We start from the raw sequence: 23,945 nt of genomic DNA, 5'->3' as shown, positions 1-23,945 counted from the left end.
TAGCACTCTACCACTTGAGCCACAGTGCCACTTCCGGCTTTTTTCTTTTTGCTTATGTGGTGCTGAGGAATCGAACCCAGGGCCTCATGTATGCAAGGCAAGCACTCTACCACTGAGCCACCTTCCCAGTCCTGGCTAGGCTTTTTAAGAACTGGGCACAGGTGGGATCATGTACAGTTGAACACTGTCATGGGCCCGATTAGATATGGACCCTGATGGCATCTTTCTGAAGAGGCAGCTGGCCCAGAGGCTAAGGGCCTCCCCCCACACTTGTGTTGCGCCTTCTGCATGCAGTTCTGGCCCAGGCTCTGGAGCATTTCTCATCTAGGTTAGGTCAGAGGTAGTGGACTGTCTTGCCAGCTGTTTCTTCTCCCTGAGCTCAAACTTTATAGAGCCCTTAAAGTGTTCCTTCTGCATTGGTCTCAGCACATTGCAGCTGCTTTTGTCCAGCTGAAAAGCCTAAATGCTTTGCTTTTGTTGTTGTTTTTGTTTTCCCTTGGCACTGTGGAGGGAGCCCAGAGCCTTTGATGTGTTGGAAAAGCATTCTACCACTGAACCACATTTCCAGCCTTGATGTGCTCTATTTTAAATCTAGATGAGGACGGGGACTTGGTTGCCTTTTCCAGTGATGAGGAACTGACAATGGCCTTGTCCTATGTGAAGGATGACATCTTCCGCATCTACATTAAAGGTAAGGGCTTGCTCTGCAGTGTTGCTGAGTAAAGCCAAGGTTTAACTTCTCTCCAAAATGGTGCCCGGAACCAGAGGGTTGTCTGACCAGGGACATCATAAATGCTGTATCTGGCCTGAGGAATACTGTATCTTCTTTGAGGGAGTGGGATCTGGTACCTGGAGCTGGGGGCAGGTGAGGATTTTGGTGAGGACCAAGGTCAAAGGTAGACAAGGGTTCCTTTGTTCTGCTGCTGTGAAACACATGCCTGGTATCCTGTAGCGGTTTCTCCAGTTGCTAGATAGCTGAATTCCAAGTGTATTCTGTCTGGAGAGAGAGGCTGTGAGCCTTTGCTGATTAGGACAGTCTTGCGGTGACAGAGTGGAGGGATGACCTCGAAGCCTCACCCTGGTGATTTTCTTTACTCTCTGCAGAGAAAAAGGAGTGCCGACGGGACCACCGCCCCCCCTGTGTTCAGGAGGCTCCCCGAAGCTCAGTGCACCCTAACGTGATCTGTGATGGTTGCAATGGGCCTGTGTTGGGAACTCGCTACAAGTGTACTGTATGCCCAGACTATGACCTGTGTAGTGTCTGTGAGGGGAAGGGCTTGCACAGGGAGCACAGCAAGCTCGTGTTCCCCAGCCCCTTTGGGCACCACTCTGAGGTGAGCAGACCTGCTGTGGTCTCGGGGTGGACACAGGGTGGCAGGAACCTGTGACTCTGGCCCTCATTGCCCTTACCCCTCTGCTTACCCCTCACAGGGATTCTCCCACAGTCGCTGGCTCCGGAAGCTGAAGCATGGGCATTTTGGGTGGCCAGGCTGGGAGATGGGCCCACCAGGGAACTGGAGCCCACGTCCTCCTCGAGCTGGAGATGCCCGCCCCAACCCCACGGTGGAATCAGGTGAGGATTGCTTCTGAACTGGCTTAAGATAGACAGTGGGCTATGCAAAGACAGGCAGAGCTGCCGGGCCCTGAGCCAAAAGCTGTCTGTCCTGAATGCCTGCCAACGCCCATACCTGCATGGATTATTTGTTTGATTTTGGGTAAATAGCATTTCTAGGATAGATATTATCAGTATTTATGTTCAGTGTGCATTGAGTCTCTCTAGGTTAAGAAGACAAGAGTAGCCCAGAAGCCCGTAGCTCATGCTTGCCATTCTAGCTACTTAGGAGGCTCAAAGATTGCAATTTGAAACCGGCCCTGGCAGGAAAGTCTGTGAGACTCTTATCTCCAACTAACCACACATGGTAATGTAATAGCCTTGAACAAAAAAGCTCAGGGATAGCGCCTAGGCCTTGAGTTCAAGCCCAAGTCCCAGTACTGGCACAAAAATAAATTAGCCCAGAATGTGGTCCGTTGGAGGATGAGGGCACGTGTTGGGAGGCAGAGAGAAGAATGGGTGGGTATGAGCCTATGAGACAGAGTGTCCCAGGGTGGTTGGGATCTCCAGCAGGAAAAATGCTAGGACAGAGGCACTGAATTAAACTGGGCATGTTAGTTTATACAATGGTATTGCATTCTGTTGCAAGTCCAGGGCAGGAAAATTGAGTTTCAGGTCAAATTAGGCTACATAGTAAGATCCTGTTGCAAAAAAAAAAAACAAAAACTGCTAAATTAAAGATATCTTTTGTTTGTAAAAAATCAAAAGCTTCTGGTCCATCAGAGGATCCCAGTGTGGATTTCCTGAAGAACATAGGGGAGAGTGTGGCAGCTGCCCTCAGCCCTCTGGGTAAGTGAGCTGTTTTGTCTTTGAGGTCTTAGTTTGGTGACTGCATGTGGCCTTTTGTCACCTTTATCTGGGGTGTTGCAGGGAAAATAGGCAACTAATGTGCTCTTGACACTGCAAGGTTTTGTATAAAACCTATGTTTACCAAGTGCTGGGCCATGGGTATCTGAGGTCAGGTTCCCTGCTAAACTCCTGAGCTTTCTATGTAAAAGAAGTGGCATCAAGGAGCAAGCTTCTCAGTAGAAAGGGCCACTAGACTGGCTGAAGGGCTGGCTTGTCACCACCTTAAAGGAACAACAGCCGGGTGCTGGTGGTTCACGCCTGTAATCCTAGCTACTGAGGAGGCTGAGATCTGAGGATCACGGTTCAAAGCCAGCCCGGGCAAGAAACTCCGTGAAACTCTTATCTCCAATAAACCACTAAAAACTGGAAGTGGCGCTGTGGCTCAAACGGTAGAACTCTTGCCTTGAACTGAAGAGCGCAGGGACAGTGCCTAGGCCCAGAGTTCAAGCCCCACGACCGACAAAAAACAACAACAAAACAACAGTCTGCCTTTCCACCTAAGCCCAGCCTTGGCATTTGCACTTGAGCACTTGAAAAGCCATTTTATTTTTTCTTCCTTTTTGTTATGCTCCAGACCTTGTCTGGCTGCTTCCTGAGTGCTGCCAGCTGGGGGGGAAAGGAGTGATGGAAGCAGGTGACCCTCTGCTCTATACTCTAGATAACACTGGTCCTGTGCTACAGGGCACAGCGTAGATGTGTTGGTGAGTGAGCAAATGTGTCCTTCCCAGATTGCAGCGACCTGACTCCAGGCACAGGCTTTAGGAAGTGCCTGCGCATCCTGAGCAGGGCAGTGGATGCTGCAGGGCTAGGCGTGGTGGTAGAGGGGACTGTGGGGATCTGGATGGCACCACACATCCCTGCAATGTCAGGGGGGATCTCGTCAGCATGGGTAGAGGTTTGGTTTAGTGTCTGAAAGAAAACTGATAGAAGAGGCTGGAGGAGGAGGGCCAGGGAAAAGACTGCGGAAGTGGACGAGATAATGGAAAATGAGAGGTGAAGACTGGGACAGGGAAAAGGAGAGAATGAAGGTGGGGGGACAGAGAAAAGAATGAACTTGAGCCAGAGCAGCAGGGGTTGAAAAAGGGCTGCATTGTCTCTGGGGAATGGGATGGTGTGTGGCCAAAGGAGAGTTTTCACTAACTTTAGCAAAGGAGCAGTTTGACTCTAAATTGTGGGCAGTAATCTTTGTATTTAATCTGCCCTGATATCTCCAATGGGCATGTGCTGTCCTGGGCTGTCCTTGTGTACTGTACATCTAGCTTCCAGTTTGCTTGTCTGCCTGAGCCTAGTTCGTAATGTGGGCATTTGTTGTATCATGAGGCCCTGTATGAGCAAGCAGGGCATCACGTAGGCTTCAGCACGGGCTGGAGTGTTCAGCTACTTGTATTGGCCCTCACCCTGTTCCAAGGCCTGGACAGGAGAAACAAGCTCTCTGGACTTTTGGCTTAAAGCTGACCTTGGGTATTATCTGAAGTTAATGTTTAATGTTTTATCAAATTGGATGAGGAAAGGTCCAGTGTGATGCACACATCAGAATTTTTAGAAGTCAAGAGGATTTTGGGGCAAGGGTGGTGAAGGGCAGTTTGTCCCTGGGGATCTTGAAAATGGAAACAGACTTTTGTTTCTGGCTCATGGGGTTGCATCTCTGTGTGGTTCTGAGCATGCTAAGTGCCAGTGTCCTGCGCTTCATGCTGATGGGACTAAGTGTAAGTGCTCCCTACACCACAGTCCTCAGTTTTTTGTCAGTCATGAGGCTCCAACTCAGGGCCTGGGTACTGTCCCTGAGCTTTTGTGCTTAAGGCTAGTACTCTACAATTTGAGCCACAGAGCTACTTCTGTGATTTAATTGGAGATGAGTCTTACAGACTTTCCCACCTGGGCGGGATCCTCAGATCTCAGTCTCTTGAGATTACAGGCATCAGTCACTAACACCAGACCCCAGACTCACCTCCCCCCCTGCCCCCTGCCCCCAGTCATGGGGCTTGAACTCTGGGCCTGAATACTGTCCCTCAACTCTTCAGCTCAAGGCTAACACTCTACCACTTGAGCCACTGTGCCCATTTGTGGTTTCCTGAGTGGTTTATTGGAGATAAGAGTCTCACAGCCTTTCCTGCTCAGGCTGGCTTTGAACTACAATCCTCAGATCTCAGCCTCTTGAGTAGCTAGAATTACAGGCATGAGCCACTGGCACCCAGCCAAACTTTTTTTTTTAGATCTAAACTGCAGGTAAGTGCTCTGGGCTAAAGGGCCTTTGTTTATTGCTTGGTTCTAGGCATCGAAGTTGATATTGATGTGGAGCATGGTGGGAAGAGAAGCCGCCTGACTCCTGTCTCCCCAGAAAGTTCCAGCACAGAAGACAAATGTAGTTCTCAGCCAAGCAGCTGCTCTTCTGAAGTCGGAAAACAGGCTGGAAATGGTGAAGGCACTGCCCAGTCTCTGACAGAACAAATGAACAAGATTGCCCTGGAGTCTGTGGGGCAGCCCGAGGTAGGCCTGTTCTTCCTGCCAGCTGAAACTAGCTCACCTGGCACCTAGGCAGCCCTAGGCATTCCGTCCACTCAGTGTGTGCCTGTGACACTTAAGTTCTCCATTTAACTCTGGACCTGCTCGAATCTTTTTGTACTTTGCAAGACTCACTGCGTTGCTGCCTATAACTTTTGCTGGTCTTCAGGATTCTTTCCCTCCCTTTCCCCCTCCCCGCAGTTGCCCATTTCTTTTTGGAGAACTGGCAGTGTGGTCCGCCTTGTCAGTTGCCCATGGTCCATGTGTATTCAAAGTCTTGTTTCCTCTAGGAACAGATGGAGTCTGATAACTGCTCAGGAGGAGATGATGACTGGACTCATTTGTCTTCTAAAGAAGTGGATCCATCTACAGGAGAACTCCAGTCTCTACAGATGCCAGAATCAGAAGGGCCCAGCTCTCTTGATCCTTCCCAGGAGGGACCTACAGGACTGAAGGAGGCCGCTTTATACCCACACCTTCCACCAGGCAAGTGGTGGGAGGATTCCGTCCCCTTCTCATGTTAGCAGCACAGACCAAAGGATGAACTGGCCTCTTCTATAGGACTTGTCATTTAGTCATTCAGGCATTGGGGCTTGAACTCAAGGGACTCAGGCTTGCTAAGCTTTTTCACCCAGGGTTGGCACCTTACCACTTCAACCACACCTCTACTTGGCAGCTTTTTGATATTCAGTGGAGATTAGCATGGACTTTCCTGTCCACTCTTTCAACCTTGATCATTAGATCTCAGCTTTCAGAGTAGCTAGGATTGTAGGCATAGTTCAGCAGCACCTGACGGGGCTTGTCTATTTTTTTTTCTTTCCTTTTTTTTTTTTTAAATTGTGGAAATACTGTACAGAGGGGTTACAATTACATGGGCAAGATAATGAGTACATTTTTTTTTTTTTTTTTTTTTGGGTCCGGTCGTGGGGCCTGAACTCTGGGCCTGGGCGCTGTCCCTCAGCTCTTCAGCTCAAGGCTAGTGCTCTACCACTTGAGCCACAGCGCCACTTCCGGCTTTTTTCTTTTTGCTTATGTGGTGCTGAGGAATCTAACCCAGGGCCTCAGGCATGCAAGGCAAGTGCTCTACCACTGAGCCACCTTCCCAGCCCATGAGTACATTTCTTATCAAGCATTGTAGCCTCCTCCTTTGTTTCCCCTTCCCATCCTCCCCCCCAATCTTCCCCCCACCCCCACCCCCGCACCAAAGTTGTAAAGTTTGTTTTCAACATAACGACTTGTACATCTCATTGTTGCAATGGGTCCACCTGTATCCCTATTTAAACGATGTTTTTCCCCTTCCTCTCCACAAATTATACCAACATCAAATACAGTGAAAGGGGTTATACCGTGGGGGAGGGACATACAAAACAACGAAGAAATGCATGAAAGAAAAAAAAAAACATTTGAATACATAGCTTAGGGTTCATTTCCCTAACATCAAGGGGCTTGTCTATTGATGAGAGAAAACTGGTAGTGTGGCTTGGTGGTAGAGCTCCTGCGTAGCTAGTACCACGACAGAAACAACTATTTCAGTGTTTGCTAAAGCTCAACACCCAGACTAAGAAGGCAGCAGTGGGTGTGGCCTCCTTTCTACTACTAAAGAGAGGTCTCAGACCATGAGCACGTCCTCCTACTGTTGACTTTATTGATAGCTGGTGTCACAGCCTAGATCCAGCACATGCAAAGTTCTTAGTGGAGAAGGCAGTAGGACAGGGCAGCCTTGAGTACATGAAGAGGTAGCTGGTACCCAGCTGTAGTGGTGTGTCTGTGTGTTGTGGCGCATGCTCGGCTTGAACTCAGGGCAGGGCCTAGGTGCTGTCCCTGAGCTCTTCAGCTCAAGGCTAGCGCTCTGCCACTTCAAGCCACAGTGCTACTTCCTGTTTTCAGGTGATTAATTGGAGATGAATCTTACAGACTTTCCTGCCTGGGCTGGCTTTTTATTGTGAAAATACTGTACAATTACATTCTCAAGATAATGGGTACATTTCTTATCAAGCATTGTAGCCTCCTCCTTTGTTTCCCCTTCCCATCCCTTCTCATCCCCCCCCCAACCCTCTGGGCTGGCTTTGAACTGTGCATGATCTTCATATTTCAGCCTCCTGAGTAGCTAGGATTACAGGCATGAGCCACCAATGCCCAGCAATTTCTGCATTTTTTATAGTTAATTGGAGATAAGGCAGTTTCTGAACCTCGATCCTCAGATCTCAGCCTCTTGAGTAGCTAGAATTACTAGTGTGAGCCCCTGACACCCAGCATAGCTGTAGTTTACTCTCAAGCACTGTTTAATGTCTAAGTGGATAACCTATCTTTGGGTCAATATATATATATTTGCCTTGGAGTACAGGGGACAAGTCAGTCTCTATAAATGTCCTCAGGTTCTTAAGGTTCTTACACTTGCAGGTGCTCTATCATTTACCCAGCCCTATTACTTACTTGATATAGTCTTATCAGCCAGGCTAGTCTTGAACTACATCGCCCAGGCTGCTTTCAGACTCTTAATTTTTATTTTTTTTTTGGTCCAGTCATGGGGCCTGAACTCTGGGCCTGGGCACTATCCCTCAGCTCTTCAGCTCAAGTCTACCACCTGAGCCACAGCCCCACTTCTGGATTTTTTTCTTTTTGCTTATGTGGTGCTGAGGAATCGAACCTAGGGCCTCAGGCATGCAAGGCAAGCGCTCTACCACTGAGCCACCTTCCCAGCCCGAGACTCTTTAATTTTTGTGCTTAGCAGTCTTCTTGCTGGGATTATAGGCCTGACCCTGCACATTGGCTTGTTTCTTACACTTTTGCGGGGTTGGGAAGTGAAACGGAATTTTAAAATAAACTTTAAGGGCTGGAGATGTAGCTTAATGGATAGAGCATTTGCCCCTGGGTTTGGTCTCCTTTAAAAAAAAAGTTGGAAAGAAGTCAGAATACATGTGACAATTAGATGATAGTCAATTCCAGTCTTGCTATGATATAGTCCAGGCTAGGCAGCTCTGCTGCTTTCACGTGAAGGTTTGAATTATAGGCCCACAAAACCATGCCCATCATTTGTTGGTTTTTTGGTGGCAATGTTGCCTAGGTTGGTCTTGAACTCCTGGGATCAAGTGATCTCTTTGCCTCACTCCTCCCAAGTGGCTATAGTCATAGGTGTGTGCTATCATATCTGGCAAAGTTTTATTAGAACCCAATTGCTCAGAAGTGTTACTGGCTGTCTTCATGCTATAATAGCAGAGATGGGTGGTGTGACAGCCTTTGGCAGCTTGCACAGCAAGCCTCAAAATGTTTAGGTAGCAGTTCAGAGGATAAGCTTGCCACGCCTGCCTCTGTGCATCCCTGTTAAGGCTAATGGGCTCTGGACAGGAAGCTCTGCCCTGAGTAACATATGGCTGTGACACTCCCCCCTCATGGCTTCTTGTATTGTTTTTGGCAGAGGCTGACCCCCGGCTGATTGAGTCACTTTCTCAGATGCTGTCCATGGGGTTCTCAGATGAAGGTGGCTGGCTCACCAGGCTTCTACAGACCAAGAATTTTGATATTGGAGCTGCTCTGGACACCATCCAATATTCGAAGCACCCACCGCCATTGTGACAGTTTGTGTCAAGACCCTACCATCCTGTGTACCTCTTTCTCTGTCTTATAGTTGTCTTGAGTTAGCATTGAGCAGCAGGGCCTTACCGATAATGGCTAGTTTCTCAGCATTCTTCCAGAATCTGTGGGGTGGGGATGCATGAAGCCATTTAGAGCAGTAGGAGGGGGCAGGAGGGGCAAGTTGCACATAATGCATGTGTACAAGGCATGCCGATGTCTGAGAATAGAACTAGCTCCAGAGCTTCCCTTCTGAGGCCTGGCTACATCCTCCCCGCTAGCATCACACCAGCAGTACCCAGTGTCCTGCCTAATGGCCACCTTTTCTGTTTTTAAAAGTAACAGTTGATTTTTCACAAATGATAATGCTCTAGAGAGCAAGCCCTGTGGTCATTGGGTTTCTCCTGAGGCTAGGCTCACAGTTGAGCCTTAACAGTGGTGTTTTGTGTGTGTGTGTGAGCGCGCGTGCCGCGCATCATGAGGCTTAAACTTGGCCTGAGCACTGTCCCTAGCTCTGTCAGTCAAGGCTAGTGCTCTCTCATTGAGCCCCACAGCTCCACTTCTAGCTTTTTGCTGGTTAATTGGAAATAATCTCAAGGGCTTTCTGCCCTGACTGGCTTTGAACCACAATCCCCAGATCTCAGCCTCCTGAGTAGCTTGGATTACAGGCGTGAGCCACCAGCACCTAGCTTAGGTTCTTTCTTGAGTGCTGCCATCACTCTACTTTTCCTGTCCAGACCTGTCAGCTGCTTTTAAAGTAAGAAATTCCTCTGTAGTTGTCTTGTTACCCAATTTTTAACCAATTAAAACTTAGGTTAAACACTTCAAGCAAGGTTGCGCGGTCCTTTACTGGTTGCAGTGAAAAATGTTTTAATAATTGTGGACTCAAGCTCTTGTTTCAGAATGTAGTCTAAAAATGAGAGAGGTAGTGATGACCGCAGTTCACAGGTCATCATCAAAGTCTTCCCCAGTTGTAAAGAGGTTGCATAGGCTCACTGATGGAGCCTTCTGTGTTTCTTGGGCCAAAGGCTTTGCCTGCACCCAAGGAGTTGTTGTGTCCCATGATCCCTCGAGGTTCTTCCTGATGGGCCTCTCTGGGCTGCATGTGGCCTGAGGAAGCTGGATGGTGGCAAGCGGCCAACTTGAGCAAACGTTCCCTGAGGTTTCAGTCTCAGGAGTCTCTTGCTCAGCATATGCTGGGCCAGCTGGACTGGGGCCCCTCAGGAGTGAGCTTGCTGGCTCTGTGTCCACATGTGAGCTGTTTCCAGGTGATGAGAGAAATCGTGCCCACTTAGAAGATGGAGCTTTACTGTAGGACGCAGGACCTGGTTTCCATTGAGGACCACCAAGCTCCCTGGTGTGGCTGTACGAAGAGTTCCAGAGGCTGACTTGTAGCCCCGTTCCCAGCAGGCCAACATGGTCCTGAAAGAAGCCAGAGAAGAGCACTCCATTAGGCCTGGAGCCTCAGCCTCAGCACTGACCCCTCCACTTGATGAGTCCTGCCTGCTAGTCCTGGAACGATGGGGACAGGCTCAGAGTGAAGATGTGCACTCTACATCACCCTGGCATCGCTGCCCTGTTTGCTTATTCCTGGCCAGGTAGGAGGATTACTTCTAGGACCCGGATGGGGTTATGGTGTGAAGGAGGTGGTGCCACTGTGTTGTCTGGGAGCTGGCTTCTCCTTCTCGAGAACCAAAGATAAAGCTCGGCACCACCACATGCTTGTAATCCTAGCTACTGAGTAGGCTGAGAATTGCAGATGGAAGCCAGCCTGGGCAGGAAAAGAGGGAGACTCTTAATCTCTAAATAACCACCAAGAAGCCAGAAGTGGAGCTGTGGCTCAAGTAATAAGTAGATGACCATCCTTGAAAAACTAAATTTGAACACTGTCCATTCCAGGCCTCAAGTTCAAGCCCCAGGACCAACACAAAGTGTTGGGTTCCACCCCTTTAAACACACAGCACTCCTATACTCCTGCCCAGGAAGAGTCTGTAGCCTGACAGCTTTGCCGCTGAGCAAGCTGTGAGATTAAACAGGACACAGAATGTTGGGCTGAGCACACAATAACTCAATCATTTCTGTAGTCTAAATTCAGGCCTGTACACCTACTGCAGTGAGTCACTGGGTAGGTATTGGCAACAGTAGAGTTTGACTGCTGTCTTGTCTTGGAGCAGCCTGAAGCTGACCAGATCTTTGCCACAAGGCAGTGTCCAAGTGGGGATTCTCAGCCTCATTCTCAGTCAGACCTGTGTCCTACAGTGCTGGGTGTCTTTAGGGGAGAGCCCAGGGTAGAGTTCCCCAGTCTGCAGGATGAAGACATCCTGCCTCCTAAGCTGAGCTTGTGAGGTGCATGACTCTTAGACATCAACTGGGGCCTAACAGCCCTGTGGCCTAGGCTCAACTATTTGGGAGGCTGAGGTAGGGTGACTGCTTAAGCCCAGGAGTTTGAGGCCAGCTTGGGCCTAAACATAAAATCAAACCCCCAAAACCTAAGAGGTCCAGCTGAGAACATGTTTGCACAATGCTGTTTGCTCAGTGCTCACAGGACCAGAAGACCCTCCGCTTATCCATCTCCTGGGGTTCCAGGTCCTGGACATCATGGCTCCATGGAGGCTGGTCTGTGTGCACTCTATTTCCCCCACCAGCTCATCACCCAGTGGTGCAGTGTCTGACTCCCAGCCCAGCCACCAATCCAGTCTCTGCTCCTGGTTTGTTGTTGCTAGTTTTGTTATTGTTAGTCGTGGGGCTTGAACTCTGTCCCTCAGCTCAAGGCTAGCACTTGAGCTACATTGCCACTTTGGGCTTTGTTTGAGGAATCGAACCCAGGGCCTCATGTATGCAAGGCAAGTGCTCTACCACTGAGCCACCTTCCCAGCCCGTCACTACCTGTTCTTTTCTGTCTCCTCTTCCTATTCCTTCAGTCTCCCTCCAGTCTCCCATCTCCCTCCCACATCTATCCTCTGTTGGAATTTCCCCCTCCCTTTCTCACCCTCTGTTTTTCCCTCTCCACGTCATCCTCCCACATCTCTCCTCTCCCCTACCTCCATTCTCCCCTCACCCTCGCCTCCTTGTACTAGGGGCGGCACTCAGCCCTAGGTATTTCTCCTAAGAATCACATAAGACTTCCTGCTTTGAGCAAGCTGAATCGGAAGAATCTTAGGTTTGAGACCAACCTGGACAAGTTTATTTTCAAGAGAGGAAACTGGAATGATGTAAACTGACTGGGTGGGAGACAGACACAAAGAAGGGCTGTAAACACCTCCTAACAAAATCAATGCCAGTGGCCAGAGGAGGCAGCCAGGGTGAGCAGCTGGAGCAGAGGCTGAGCAGACATGGTCCCCACGAGGTCTGGGGCTGGTGGGACAGTGCTGTGTGTACGCGTCTCAAGAGCCGTCATGCTGTTCATCACCACTACCCATGCCTTCCTACCAGGAATGGCAGACAGGAACAGGATGGGAGCAGGGAACCCCGGTACTTCCATGGCCGAGGGAAGGAAATGGAAACAGCACATAGTGAGCTCCAGTACGCCACCGCTCTCCCAGCCCACACGAGTGTGGCGACTCGCACTCATGGCTACCTTCACCCTACCACACGTGCTCCCTGGAACTTTAAGCCAAGTGCTGTCATTTGTTCACATCACTTGGTTGAGGAAATAAAATACTGTTAAAAATTACAGGTGGCCAAAATTTTGGAGTAGCCTCTTTTTGGGCCCCAACAGAGACCAAAAGTGGGGTCAAATGTTCCTCATCACTAAGTGGAATGCGAAATATAGGAAATGCCAGCTCTCAACGAAATTCCCTCTGCAGTAATCCTTCTCAAACCAGTCACCTAGAGCATCTAAATCCATTTTCCTATTCTAAGGAAGTTGCTTGGAAATCAGATTTCTTTCCCTCTTTTGTCTATAAAATCAGCCCCTTCTGCTTAGCTTGTTGGAATATTTTATGCAATAAAGTTGTCTGATTCTAGACTAGCAAACAGCCAGTTAGGACCTTTAAATGTGTTGTAATTGTCCTTTGGCAACATATAAATGGAACGTGGTGTCACAACCCCCAGCTGGGCACGGTGACAGACGCACACAGGTTCACCTACCTGCACACTGCGGTTCTCATCCTGTGGCTGGCCTGCATCATCTTCAGTGACACGCACTTCACTGGCAGGGTTCACGCACCTGAGGGGAAGAGACCAGGAAGATGAGGGACAAAGATGAAAGAACAGGCTACAAGGACCTCACAGCAATACTGAGTATTTTGAGGCTCCTGGGGACACGGGTCTTGATGTGATCCAGTCATCCCCCAGCTGAAGCGCAGCCCACGGCCACCCAGCTCACACAGGGCTGGGGGACTGCCATCTAGTGGTACTCCACCCTCAGGTATTTACCTATCAAGAGCAGCCCAAAATGTCAGGGCTATTATGAAGACAAAATGGTATGTGGCATAGGAAAACAGCTGCCCAGCCACGAGTGCAGGACAGCCTGAACTGCTCCCCTTCCTTCTCCAGGGCTGGGGGTCTCGGGTACAGCGCTTGTCTAATATGCATAGGCTGCATAGGCTCGAAGCTGGATCTCCAGCACCACAGGGAGAAGTAAAAGGCGGACTTCATCAACTCAAGGTTCTCTTGGCACTGTGAGGACAAGGACACTGCTCAGCTGGGAGACGTCCTCAGCTCAGCTCCTCTCCCATCTGCAACACTGAGCCACGCAACTCATCCAGGCAGACAAATACCTTTGTCATTACTACCCCGAAAATAAGATAAAAATTTGAGCCAGGCTCATGCCTGTAATCCTAGCTGAGGCTGAGATCTGAGGATCACAGTTCAAAGTAGCCTGGGCAGGAAAGTCTGGGGCTTAAAAACTCAGGCATTCTTGCTCATGGTTGGTGGTTGGCAATCTACTACCACTTAAACCACATCCTCAATCCTAGCTTTCTCTTGGATCATTTGATCAAAGAGTTTCTCGACTCTGCCCTTAGCTGGCTTTGAACCTCAATCTTCAAACCTCAGGCTTTTGAGTAGTAAGGATTGTAGATTTGAGCCACCAGCTACTGTGGTATTTGATTTAAAAACAAATCCAGTTGTTTGCTGCAGTTATGTAAAGATAAAACTGAGTTTCGCAAGTTGGCCTTGGTAATCATTAACTTTAGTTTTGAATTAAGATTTCCCGAGCTGGGCACGGTAGCTCACACCTGTAATCCTAGCTACTCAGGGGGCTAAGATCTGAGGATTGTGGATCAAAGCCAGCCTGGGCAGGAAAGTCTATGAAACTCTTATCTCCAATTAACCACCAGAAAACCAGAAGTGACACTGTGGCTCAAGTGGTAGAGCACTTACCTTGAGCTGAAGAGCTGAGGGATGGCGCCCAGGCCCAGAGTTCAAGCCCCACGACCGACCAAAAAAAAAAAAAAAAGACTTCCTCCAAACACAAAGGCACAATCCCCTGGTGCCTCTCTCTGATCCTATATTAAAAAATTTTTAAAAAAATCTGGATGCTGGTGGCTCACACCTGAAGATTATGGTTCAAAGGCAGCCTGGGCAGGAAAGCCCGTGAGACTCCTATCTCTAACTAACCACCAGAAAAAACAAGTGGTACTGTGGCTCAAAGTGATAGAGCTGCTAGCCTTGAACGAAAGAGCTCAAGGGCAACACCCAGGTCCAAAGTTCACACCCCATGACCAACAACAAAATTTCCTCCATCCATAATCATGTTCGCAAATAACGCTGACTGCAAAACAGTGATTTCCTATGAAACATTTTGTGGATCTAAAAACTTTAGGAATGTTACCTGTTTGACTTGGGAAGATGTTCTGCTCTTACCTTTCAGACATTGCCTTTACCGCACTGCCTCTTTTTATTCTTGGCAGTACTGGGGTTTGAGCTCAGGGCCTTCTACTTGCTAGGCAGACCTCTACTACTCCTGGGCCACTCTGCCAGCCCTCTCCATTTTCTTTAGTCTTTTTGCTTTTTTTCCCCTTTGGTGTCACTGGGCACCAAACTCAGGCTTCACACGTGCTAAGCAAGCACTCTGCCGCTGCACAGGCCCACTAGGGTTCTCTGTAGTTGCACTGGTTTTTGTCCATGGTTCTTGGCTCCTAACTCCATCTCCAGGCAGGAAAGAAGGTCAAATTCTCTTGTCTAAGGCAGCCATAGAACTCACCGAGGGCCTGCACACACCCTGGAGGGAGCTGGGCTGCCCAGGAGGCCTCGGCTACTGAAGCAGACCTCTGTGGTTCCCCCCCAGCGCCCATCTCCATAAAAGCCCCAGACAGCTCCCTCCATGCCGGCAGGTGGCACACCCTAACTTCAAGAGACCCTTCCAGACCTCGACGTACCTCTTCACCTAGCTCTTTTGTATCTTCAGAATAAAGCAGTAAACATAAACCCTTCGTGTGTCCTGAGTTCTGTAGCCACTCAAGCAGCTGGCCACAGGAACTTCCACCTGTAGCTGGAGTTGTAACAGGTCTGGAGAGGGCAGTCTAGGGGGCTGAGCCCCGGGGGGGGGGGTAGACACTGTCACAACTGACCCTCAAGATTGGAGGACACCCAGCAGCTGCTGCCTGCCCCTTCCTGGCTTCTGCTGGCTGTGGTGGGCTTTTCCTACTGGCCCTGTCCACAGGGTTTTCATCCTAGAACATGTTAAATATGTGTCCACCCCTGAGCTACACCCTCAGTCCTATCTAAAAACAGCTTGACTTCCTGGCTCGGCTGGCACTTGTCCACTTGAGCCATGTCTCCAGTCCTGCTATTTGCTGGTCATTTTAGAGATGGAATCACATGGACTTTTCTGCCTGGGCCTGCTTAGAACCTCTCTGGAGCTCAGCCTCCTTAAAGTAGCTAGGATTACAGGCAGGAGCGCCAGCACCTGGCTGTAGCCTGCATTTTTAGTAATTTTCAGCGGACTCCAGTGTCAAACTCGGGAGTCTGAGGGACTTCCCACAGCAGTGCTTCCCAGTGTTGGCGGCCACAGCACACGGTCACACACGCCTTTCAAACTGTACCTGAATGGCAGCTCGGAAGCCTGTCCCTGCAGCAGATTTAATTTTTGGACATGGCGTCTGCAGTCAGCACCAGAGCCCTCACCGTAGGTCTGAGAAGGAAAAAACACCCATGAAACAGATCACTGACGTGCCTGAGCCTCAGAGAGGACGAGTAAGTCCTGCCAGGCCCGGCACGTCCCAGGCAGTATGACTGTGATTTCTAGAATGTTTATCAATGAATGGGCTCTGAAACTGTGGTTCAGCTTGACCTGGCTGCCCTTGAACTCTGCCTATCAAATCCATACTCCACCCACAGCCCCACACAAAATGGTTAATGGACATGAATGAATAGAAAGGTCACAAGAGAAGCACCAATGATGTCAACACACAACAGAATACAATGGAAAGAATGCAAAACGACATGGCTTGGGGCAGCTGCTCATTTTGTTCCATCTATGTTTACTGAGCACCTACTGGCACGGGAGCCACGCGCTGCTCTACATGTGGATGCCACACAGCAGCGGACAGAAGTCCCCGCCATGGAGCTCACACCCAGACACCACAAGCCCGTGAAAGGGCTTCACAAGAAGGGGGGGGGTGGACACATTTTGTGTCCCCCCAAGGTGACACTTCAGCCACAAACAGGAAGACACTGCTTGGCTCCCGCCTGTAATCCTGGCTACTCAGGAGGCTGAGATCTGAGGATCACAGTTTGAAGTCAGTCCAGGCAGTAAAATCCTTAAGACCCTTGTCTCCAACTACCCATCAAAAAGCCAGACGTGGATGGAGTAGTGGCTCAAGTGGTAGGCACTATCTTTGAGTGAAAAAGCTAAAGGGACAGACCAAGTTTAAGCTGCAGTACCAGTGTGCCGGGCGTGCACCTATACACACGCTCTAGGAAGACCATTCCAGCAGGCACAGGGCCTGGCCCTGGGCTGCCGCTGGTCTGGTGGCTGAGTCTTCCCTATAAGGGAATGGATTTTTTCATCTTTTTTTTGTGTGTGCTGGTCTTGAGGCTTGAATTTAGAGCCTGGGTGCTCCACCACTCAGCCGCCTTCCCAGCCCTTCAACTCTGTTTTTGAGGTGAGCATCACCAGGCTCCCCAGCCTGGCCGCTTGAGTACAGGGTGACAGGCTTATGTGCAAACACATTGGCAATGCAATCCCCCTTCTGGGCAGTGCTGGGGATTGAACTCAAGGCCACACACTTGCTATGCAGGCTCTCTACCACTTAAGCCACACCCCCAGTCCCTTTTTGCATTGGTTAATTTTGAGGTCAGGTCTTGCTTTATGCCTGAAGCCAGTCAAGGCTCCAACTCTACTTGTGCTTCCCGTATAGCTTCGAGTGACAAGTGTGAGCCACTGTGCCAGTCATAGCTCTGTAGCTGGGCTGACGGGAGAACACCACCACCCGACAACTAGCTCCTAACCACTAAGCCTGAGCTGGTCTCCAGCTGTGATTCTGATCTCTGCCTCCCCAGGAGGTAGAGTATAGAATTGAGACACTGCACCTGGTCCTTTGCATTCACCAGCTCAGCATCAGGGATCTTACCAATTGCAAATGGAAATACTTGACAAAAGACCCGCCTCATCTCTGCTAAGCATGTGCACGCTCCTTTATCTTTTAAGTAATCCTTAAAAGGGGCTTTAACAGGGCTGGGAAGGTGGCTCAGTGGTAGAGTGCTTGCCTTTCAAACATGAAGCCCTGGGTTCGATTCCTCAGCACCACATAAGCAGAAAAAGCTGGAAGTGGTGCTGTGGCTCAACTGGTAGAGTGCTAGCCTTGAGCTGAGGGACAGCGCCCAGGCCCAGAGTTCAGGGCCCACAATGGTCAAAAAAAAAAAAAAAAGGGAGGGGGGAAACTAACAAATTAGGCTATGAGTATAATGCATCTTGATCTAGTCATGATTTAATGCTCACTGGAGGTGGTAGGGGAGACTGAGGCAGAAGGACTGTGTGAACTCAGGGGTTCAAGACCAACCTGGGCCCCATAGGGGGGCCCTTGCCATTTTGTACTCCACGCTCACCCTCAGAGGAGCACGCTGGAGGACACGGATGGGTTACACCATTGCATACATGATTTTGGTGTCTACTGGTGAGGAACCTAAGCAACTCCATTTTTATTTAACACCCCATCTCAGTTCTATGACTTGACTCATGACCCACTTTAGCCCCAATGCCAGGAATTTAAGACAGAAAGCCATGCACAAACAATTCTTGGAGCCATAGGTGGCATTTGCTTGAGGCAGGTGATTGCCCGAGTGACTTAGGGCTAAAAGTTTCAGTTAAAACCATATAATGGCCCAACCAACCGGTTCCGAGCTCAGGGTGAAGCATGCCATGTATATTGTTGGACTATGTGTGACTCATAACCATTTGTGGTCAAGCTATGGAACAAGGATATTTTTCTGTAAAGGTCAACCAATCATATTTGCCCAGCTTAGTGTGCTTTAAATGTTAACCAATCATGTATTTTTTTCATGTAAAAGTTCCTTAAAGTCGTTTGTTTAATACTATAAAAACTGCGCTGATTCTATGCTTGGGGCCTCTTAGCGTCACCGGTTACCGAGTGCGCAGAGGACCAAGCTCGAGCTTGCAATAAATGACTCTGCTGCTTGCATCGATCTTAGTCTCTGGTGGTCTTTTGGGGGTCTCCATACTCTGGGTACTACACTGGGCATCCAGGAACTGAGGCTGCACGGGTACCATCATTTGAGCATTTTTGTGTTTTGCTAGCGAAGTACCAAGGGGCAAAGAGGCATTCTGTGAGCCAAGGAGACACTGCACCTGCCCCTCTGCCTGCCAGGTCATTTGCACGCAGCCAGAGCGCCCAGGGCACAGTCAGGTGTGTGCTTTCCACGTGGACAGCAGGGGCACACAGGAAAACCAGCCAGAAGCCACTCCTCCCCTCCCTCCTCACCATCAACCGGGAAGCCCTGGAAGGGGGCGCTGGGGGGTTAACTCCAACACAGAGGGCCTTCCAGCCCAGAGCAGCTGGCAGTGACCAAGATGACAGGGAGGGTGGTGTGCACCAAGAAGGGGTGGTGGGAGGGGATGGAGAGGAAGGGAGGACTAAAAACAGCTGCGCTCAATTTGTGCTGCCTTCCCAGTGCGGTTTGCAGGCAGACGAGCTGTGAAATGTGCACCAAACACTCCTGTGCTTCTATTTAAAACTGCCACTGCACAATACAAAGATGCAAAGCAGATTTCATCTTAATTGGATGTTGGCCTTTTTTTTTCTTTTTTTTTTTTGTCGGTGGTGGGACTTGAACTCTGGGCCTGGGCGCTGTCCCTCAGCTCTTCAGCTCAAGGCTAGCGCTCTACCACTTGAGCCATAGCATCACTTCTGGCTTTTTTTCCCCTGCTTATGTGATACTGAGGAATCGAACCCAGGGCCTCATGCATGCAAGGCAAGCGCTCTACTACTGAGCCACCTTCCCAGCCCAGTTTTTCAAATTCTTTTTTTGGTCGGTTGTGGGGCTTGAACTCTGGGCTTGGGCGCTGTCCCTTAGCTCAGCTCAAGGCGAGCGCTCTACCACTTGAGCCACAGCACCACTTCCAGTTTTTGAGTGGTTTATTGGAGATAAGAGTTTCATGGACTTTTCTGCCCAGGCTGGCTTTGAACCATAATCCTCAGATCTCAGCCTCCTCAGTAGCTAGGATTACAGGCCTGAGCCACCAGCGCCCAGCTCAAATTCTTTATTGTGATTAAGTGGTTACATAATTTCCCACATTTCACAGTACTGTGGGACAGTGATGCTTAAAGTCACAAACACATTCTAACTTTCATGGGGCAAATTGTCTATCATGGTCAATAACATGTATGAGTTCTATCAGCTTTGCAATACAGTTATTTCTTCCACATTGGGTGGTATGTACATTTCTTTTGTTTTACATAGCACCAGCTGTTCCCTCTTTCCCAGAGATTTTTGTTTTTTGGCCAACCCTAGGACTTGAACTCAGAGCCTGGGCACTGTCCTTGAGCTTCTTTTGTTCTAGGCTAGCACACTCCTTGAGCTGCAGTGCCACTTCCAGCTTTTTCTGTTTATGTGTATGTGGTACTGAGGAATCAAACCTAGGGCTTCATACATCCTAGGCAAACACTTACCAATAAGCCACATTCCAGCCCATGTTGGCCTTTTTTTTTTTTTTTTTTGGTGGGGGGGGGTCCGGTTGTGGGACCTGAACTCTGGGCCTGGGCGCTGTCCCTCAGCTCTTCAGCTCAAGCCTAGCACTCTACCACTTGAGCCACAGCGCCACTTCCGGCTTTTTTCTTTTTGCTTATGTGGTGCTGAGGAATCGAACCCAGGGCCTCAGGCATGCAAGGCAAGCGCTCTTCCACTGAGCCACCTTCCCAGCCCCATGTTGGCCTTTTCTTAGGAAGACATTAAACAGGGCATTTACGATGTCAGGGAGCCTGTGGGGCAGTAAATGCCTGTAATCACAGCCCTTGGTAGTTGTTGCCCAGTTTGGGCTACACAACAGAAAGTATCAAGGGCTTGGGGGGGGCGGGTGTAAGGCACTGAGTTAAATCTCCTCCCCACTAAAATGATGCAAAGTCAAAAGAGCATTAAAGGCTTTTTGGGGTGCAGTGCTGGGGATTAAATCCAGGGCCTTGCATATGCTAAGCACATGCTTTACTGCAGAGCTACTGCCGTCCATTTCTAGTGTGTTTAACCTTGAGCAGCCTGCTTGTTAAATATAGGACCTACCCCCCCCCCCCCCGCAGGCTCGCACTAATGGGGTGTGGTTGCTCAAGCTTTCAGGAATTGAAAGTGACCTAATGCATGGTTTAATCCAAGATGCATTCAAAATCTGAGGACTACTGGGAGGCAGCGATGGGCGGCAGTGGAGGAAGGTCCCTGGGGCACGCGTGTGGGGTTACTTCCTGGCCTGGTTCCCTCAGCTGCTCCTGCTCCAGGACCGGCCACCCCTGAACTGAGCTAAAATCAATCTTTGCCCCTTTATGTGTGTCAGGTACTTTGCCACTACAAAGAGAAAACGAATGCAGCATCCCCACCTTCAATATGCACTGCCACCCCCTCCCCCATATGGCTTATGCTGGGAAGAGACCCTGCAGCTTGGTTTCCCTTCCTCATGGAGACATGTCAAAAAAGCAGCAGGCTGTGCTGTGCCTGCCCAGCTGAGTGGCAGTCCCAGCCGACTGGACCGAACACGAACGTGTTTTGATAGGCATCTGTGGGGGCCAACCAGGTGGCTCCTCCCAGGACTTCACAATTGGGTATCAGCCATTTCAGCTGGTGTAGAGGAGTTTCTGTGGGTCCCAAGCAGGGTATGGTGCTGTAAACTCTCCAGGAGAAACAGAGAAGGAGAAGAAAAGGCAGGAGAGACACAGGGAGAAAGTGAACGAGAGACGGGGTTAGGGGACAGGATGAAGCTTGTCTGCATCTCTTCTTGGGGAGGGGGGGCTGAGACTAGGGTCTGAACTCAGGGCTGCACTTTCTCGCTTCATCTGCTTGCTTATGGCTGGTGATCTACCACCTGAGCCATGCTCCAGTCTGGTACTCTGCTGGTTACCTACAGATGAGTTTCCACGGTTTTTCTGCCTGGTCTGGCTTTGAACTGCGATCCTCTAGGTCTTAGCCTCTTGAACAACTAACTAGGTTTGAGTCACAAGTGCCATTTTTTATTTTTGTTTTGTTTTTTTCTTTCTTTGAAACAGGGCCTGTAGGTAAGCCCAGGCTTTTCTTGAACTCATAATCCTTCTGCCTCAGCCTCCTAGTAGGTAGTATTATAGAGATGCATTTCCACACTTGGCTAGTTTTTCAGGTGTTCTATTTTTTCTTTAAATTAGCTTACATATGAGTTATATGGGAGATTTAATTACCATATTTCACATATGACACTGATTTCCAATCAATCTCACTCCTTCTACCACTATCGCTGCCTCCCCTGCCCCCCCCAAAAAAAAACAACAACAAACCACCTCTCCAAATAGGTGTCACTGTCCATTTTCATACTTGCAAATAACCTGTTTGGAGAGTATTCAAACTCCTTCATTCTCCATACCATCAGGAGTTCTGGTCTGATTGGTCAGAATCTCACTTTGTAGCCCAGGTTAGCCTGGAACCCTATGTGGTCCAAGCTGGCCCCAAACTTGTGTTTCAGCCTTCTCAGTTTTTTTTTTTTTTTTGTCGGTCGTGGGGCTTGAACTGTGGGCCTGGGCACTGTCCCTCAGCTCTTCAGCTCAAGGCAAGCGCTCTACCACTTGAGCTACAGCGCCACTTCCGGTTTTCTGGTGGTTTATTGGAGATAGGAGTCTCACAGTCTCTCCTGCCTGCGGGGTGGCTTTGAACCACAATCCTCAAATCTTAGCCTCCTGAGTAGCTAGGATTACAGGCGTGGGCCACCAGCGCCCGGCTCCTCCTCAGTTTTTTTATGGTGTGTTACTGAGGATTGAGCCTCACATTTTCTAGGCAGGCACTCTATCACTTGAGCCATGTCTCCAGCCCGACTCTGCGCTGGTTATTTCCAGGTAGGTCTCACTGTATGCCCAGAGCAGCCTGAGTTGTAAGTCCTCCTACTTGTGCTTCCCTGTGTCGCTGAGTGACAGGTGCAACACTGCCCTGCCTCTGGAGGCCTTGCCCTGGCCTCAATTTCCTGATCTCCATCTCCCAAGTAGCTAGGACTACAAGGCTGGGGGAGTTCTGCCCTGGGACCCCGATACCCTATATAATGTTGACAGCCTTTTGGTTTTTATTTGCCAGAAGCCGTTCTGACATGTTTTTGGCTATTAACAGTAACTAAAAGAACCTGGGTGGGGGTGCATTGCGAGGACACCTGCAGACCCGGTGCAGAGGACCCAAGGCCAAACACAGTTATCACCAACCAACCAACCAGAACCTTAATGGGAAAATACCTCTAAAGCCACTCCACTTCTAGGACTTTGTCCTAAGGACACAAACAGCTGGTTGAGTGAACAAAAGGGCAGTTGAAAAAGTTTCACTGTTGCAGCTGCCTGGCACGCCCAAGGCCCTGGGTTCAATCACCACCACCATAAAAGGCTTTGCTGCAGTTGTTCATCACAGTGAAGACCCAAATCGACCCAGCGATGCGGGCCTGGGCTCTTACTCAACACTTAAGATCAAGCACTTAGGAGGCGGTGGTGCTAACTAAGAGCTGAAGGAACATCCCCAAAGAAACTAGGCGGAGCCTCTGCTGCCATGGAGACAACGCTCACACCAACACAGCCACATGCAACTTCCAATCAGCACAAGAAGAGGGGGAGCCCCCAGGGATTACAGAGGCCCTAAAAGAAAGTGGGCTTGGATAGTTTCAAAGAGAATGATGGGGGCACAGGTGAGAAAGACGGGGTCAGGAAAAGAACCCAGCAGAAGGGACGCGGGCAACATGAATCAGGAGAGTTTGGTTGGGTCAGAAAGATGCCGATGTGTGCCAGGCAATCTACAGATTTGCTCCACTTCCGCACCTGCTCTCCCCATCCCCCCAGCTGCCATCCAACAGCCTTCCGCTGAGCCCACTATGCCTGGCTTCTGTTACCTTTCTACCTGATGTCACTTTCCTTTCATGGTACCGAGGCTACTTTTAAATTATATGCTTGCGTGTGTGTGCAAACACACGTGTGTCCAACACTATTAGTGTTCTTTGCAGGCTCTGCTCCATGCATTTCCACTGGTGAAGGGGGAGGGTGGGAACGGAGGGAGCAGGAGCTGTCTGGGCACTTCTGGGAACTCACCCGTAGGAAGGACTGTTTCTCTCCACAAGCCTTGCACGTCCATTTCAGACTCTTTTTCACCTGAAATGAAATTGCAGAAATAAAGCTGGGAGCAGGTGGCTCATCCCTGTAGACCTGGCTAATCAGGAAGCTGAGGACTGTGGTTTGAAGCTAACTAGGGAGTGTGACTCAAGTGCCAGCCTTAGAGAAAAAATAAATAAAAAATCAAGCAAGAGGGAGAGGAGGCCCTGAAGTCCAAGCCCCAGTATCCGCACAAAATAAAAAGGAAAAAAGAAACACTCTAGAAATACAACTCAGACAATTATACAAAACTAACAATTTTGCTACATGGTGGATTTTATGAAATACTGGTGGGGGTCCGTGGCTCCTGCCGGGAATCCTCCCTACTCAGAAGGCTTAGCTCTTAGGATCGTGGTTTGAAGCCAGCCCGTGCAGGGAAAGTCCATGGGACTCTCTAAAAAGTCAAAGCGGAGCCGTGGCTCAAGTGCTGCATCGCCACCCTTGGGCCCAAAGAGATTCTAAGGCGCAACAGCATCGACAGAAACGTGGTGGGATACACTCCGGCATCCCAGAACTCGTGAGGCCGAGGCAGGGGAGACCCTGGGCTCCGGGGAAAGATCCCATCTTCTACCAACAACGCAATCGACTGCCGTGTTTGGCACGCGCGAGGCGTCCGCGGGGCGGGGCGTCCGCGGGGCGGGGCGTCCGCGGGGCGGGGCGTCCGCGGG

General features: G+C 49.7%; 2 protein-coding genes across 2 annotated transcripts in view; one reads left to right on the top strand and one right to left on the bottom strand.

Annotated features, from left to right (window-relative positions):
- The first annotated feature begins 595 nt into the window (after positions 1-595).
- On the top strand, positions 596-9,053 carry Sqstm1 (sequestosome 1). The gene is made up of 7 exons (XM_013030980.1): positions 596-691; positions 1,105-1,334; positions 1,432-1,573; positions 2,321-2,401; positions 4,734-4,948; positions 5,254-5,449; positions 8,379-9,053. Exons 1-7 carry the CDS (start codon positions 643-645, stop codon positions 8,534-8,536), a joined length of 1,071 nt encoding a protein of 356 aa, XP_012886434.1. The 5' UTR covers positions 596-642; the 3' UTR covers positions 8,537-9,053.
- A 97-nt stretch (positions 9,054-9,150) lies between these two features.
- Positions 9,151-23,945, bottom strand: part of LOC105996679 (chromosome unknown open reading frame, human C5orf45) — a 16,049-nt gene continuing 1,254 nt past the window's right edge. The window contains exons 2-5 of the mRNA XM_013030865.1: positions 23,218-23,277; positions 15,523-15,611; positions 12,623-12,701; positions 9,151-9,955 (exon numbers count right to left, since the gene is read on the bottom strand). Coding sequence (XP_012886319.1) covers positions 9,476-9,955; positions 12,623-12,701; positions 15,523-15,611; positions 23,218-23,277 — 708 coding nt within the window. The 3' untranslated portion in view covers positions 9,151-9,475. The remainder of the gene's footprint in view (positions 9,956-12,622; positions 12,702-15,522; positions 15,612-23,217; positions 23,278-23,945) is intronic.

This window comes from Dipodomys ordii, unplaced genomic scaffold (genome assembly GCF_000151885.1).
Source record: "Dipodomys ordii isolate 6190 unplaced genomic scaffold, Dord_2.0 Scaffold135, whole genome shotgun sequence".
NCBI classification, from domain to species: domain Eukaryota; kingdom Metazoa; phylum Chordata; class Mammalia; order Rodentia; family Heteromyidae; genus Dipodomys; species Dipodomys ordii.
This window is presented reverse-complemented; position numbering and strand designations above follow the sequence as displayed.

Bases quoted from the DNA above. Each gene is read 5' to 3' on its own strand.
- Sqstm1 (XM_013030980.1), top strand. From the start codon at position 643: ATGGCCTTGTCCTATGTGAAGGATGACATCTTCCGCATCTACATTAAA. The intron at 692-1,104 runs GTAAGGGCTTGC...TACTCTCTGCAG, and splicing joins CTTCCGCATCTACATTAAAG to AGAAAAAGGAGTGCCGACGG. The intron at 2,402-4,733 runs GTAAGTGAGCTG...GCTTGGTTCTAG, and splicing joins AGCTGCCCTCAGCCCTCTGG to GCATCGAAGTTGATATTGAT.